This window comes from Salpingoeca rosetta (genome assembly GCF_000188695.1).
Source record: "Salpingoeca rosetta unplaced genomic scaffold supercont1.2, whole genome shotgun sequence".
NCBI classification, from domain to species: domain Eukaryota; class Choanoflagellata; order Craspedida; family Salpingoecidae; genus Salpingoeca; species Salpingoeca rosetta.
In genome coordinates, this window is record NW_004754932.1 from 2,475,419 (window position 1) to 2,476,986 (window position 1,568).

The window sequence follows — 1,568 nt, forward strand, 5'->3', positions numbered from 1 at the left end:
CACAGACACAGACACAGACACACAGACACACACACACAGACACACACACACACACACAGACACACACACACAGACACACACACACACACACACAATCGCACCTCAGGGTGTTGGCAGTCATGGCCGAGGAGGTTCCAACGGATGTTCCAACCACAGTATCGCTCTCCCTGCAGACAACACATCGTACAGAGGAGAGCAAACACGCATGAAGACCAACGAGCAGACACACACACAAACACGCACACACAGACACGCACACAGACACACAGACACACAGACACACAGACACACACACACACACACACACACACACACACACAGAAACAGCTGCATACTGTGACGACGCGCTGGAGGAGGATGGACTTCCGTCAGTCTCACTGTCAGCAACGACCAAAACGCAAGACAAAGAACGTCGTGAGCAGAACCAAACACACATGCACATGCACATGCACAGACACAGACACACACACACACACACGTACCGTCGTCGTTGAGCTCGTGTCACAGGGCGCGTTGGCTCCATGGTTGCAGTGGGATGACCGTGCTGCTGCTGGTGCGTGTGTGCGTCTGTTGTTGCTTGCTGCGCGTCTGTTGTTGTTGTTGTTGTTGTTGTTGTTGTGCGTGGTTGTGAAAAACTGAATTCAGTTTTTTGGCCGGGCTTGAAATGGCTATGGGGCTTGCTGCGGCCAAAGCAGCAGACTGCGCCTATGCTTGATGTGGGAGGCAGGCCAGCGCCAGCACGGGTCCCAACGCTGTGGGAGGATGTAGCAGCGCCTATAGGTGAGCGTAAACGCTTAGCAGTGTGCGCAAATATACGATTCTTTTGTCGACACAATGGCTGTTTCTGCTTGATGCTATGTGCGGTTTCGACTCGTTTACTTGGAGCGGGCTCTGTCGGCATGGTCCACAATGTGCAGAAGACAAACAGGCAAGTGTGTTGCGCATGCACAGCAGAACCTCGTTCGAGTTCCGCACAGCGAGCAAGGCTGACACGACGAACCAAACACAAGCCAATGTCCAGTGACTGATGATGTTGCGAGCATGTACAGTGGAGGGGCGCGCCTCTGCTGTGTATCAGCGTTGCTAGGTGTATTCGGAGCCACTGCTGCGCCCATGCTGCTGCCTTCGTCCCCGCCGTTGTCCTCCTCTTGCTCGTTTACATCGTCGTCTTCGTCATTCACATCTTTGTCGTCGTCATCGTCGTCGTCCTCGCCGAGGATGGGGGAGAGTCGGTGCAGGGGCGGACCAATGTATGACTTGCAAAGATCCGTGATCTGGGCATCAGCCATTCCATGCAAGCTGAGATGAGCAGTCGTACATGGGCGGAGCGTCATGTGGTATGGCTGACTAGCACCGAAGCAAACAACAACCTATGAGCATGGCTCACGCACACAGTGTTTGTATTCTAGGGCGTCACGTACATCATCGTGGTTGAGCAGCACATCTTCCTGCTGCATATCCAGCTGGTCAACCGTCTGTGGCTGCAGTTCCGGCGGTGTCTCGGGCACAATTACCTTGTGTGTGAGTATGCGTGTGTGTGTTGAGCAGTACGGTATGCAGCGCTAATA

The 1,568-nt window shown here is 54.0% G+C and overlaps 1 protein-coding gene across 1 annotated transcript in view; it reads right to left on the minus strand.

Annotated features, from left to right (window-relative positions):
- Window positions 1-875: 875 nt before the first annotated feature.
- Window positions 876-1,568, minus strand: part of PTSG_01081 (uncharacterized protein) — a gene marked incomplete at both ends in the record, with an annotated part of 1,184 nt that continues 491 nt past the window's right edge. The window contains 3 exons of the mRNA XM_004998499.1: window positions 876-891; window positions 1,048-1,274; window positions 1,422-1,514. Coding sequence (XP_004998556.1) covers window positions 876-891; window positions 1,048-1,274; window positions 1,422-1,514 — 336 coding nt within the window. The remainder of the gene's footprint in view (window positions 892-1,047; window positions 1,275-1,421; window positions 1,515-1,568) is intronic.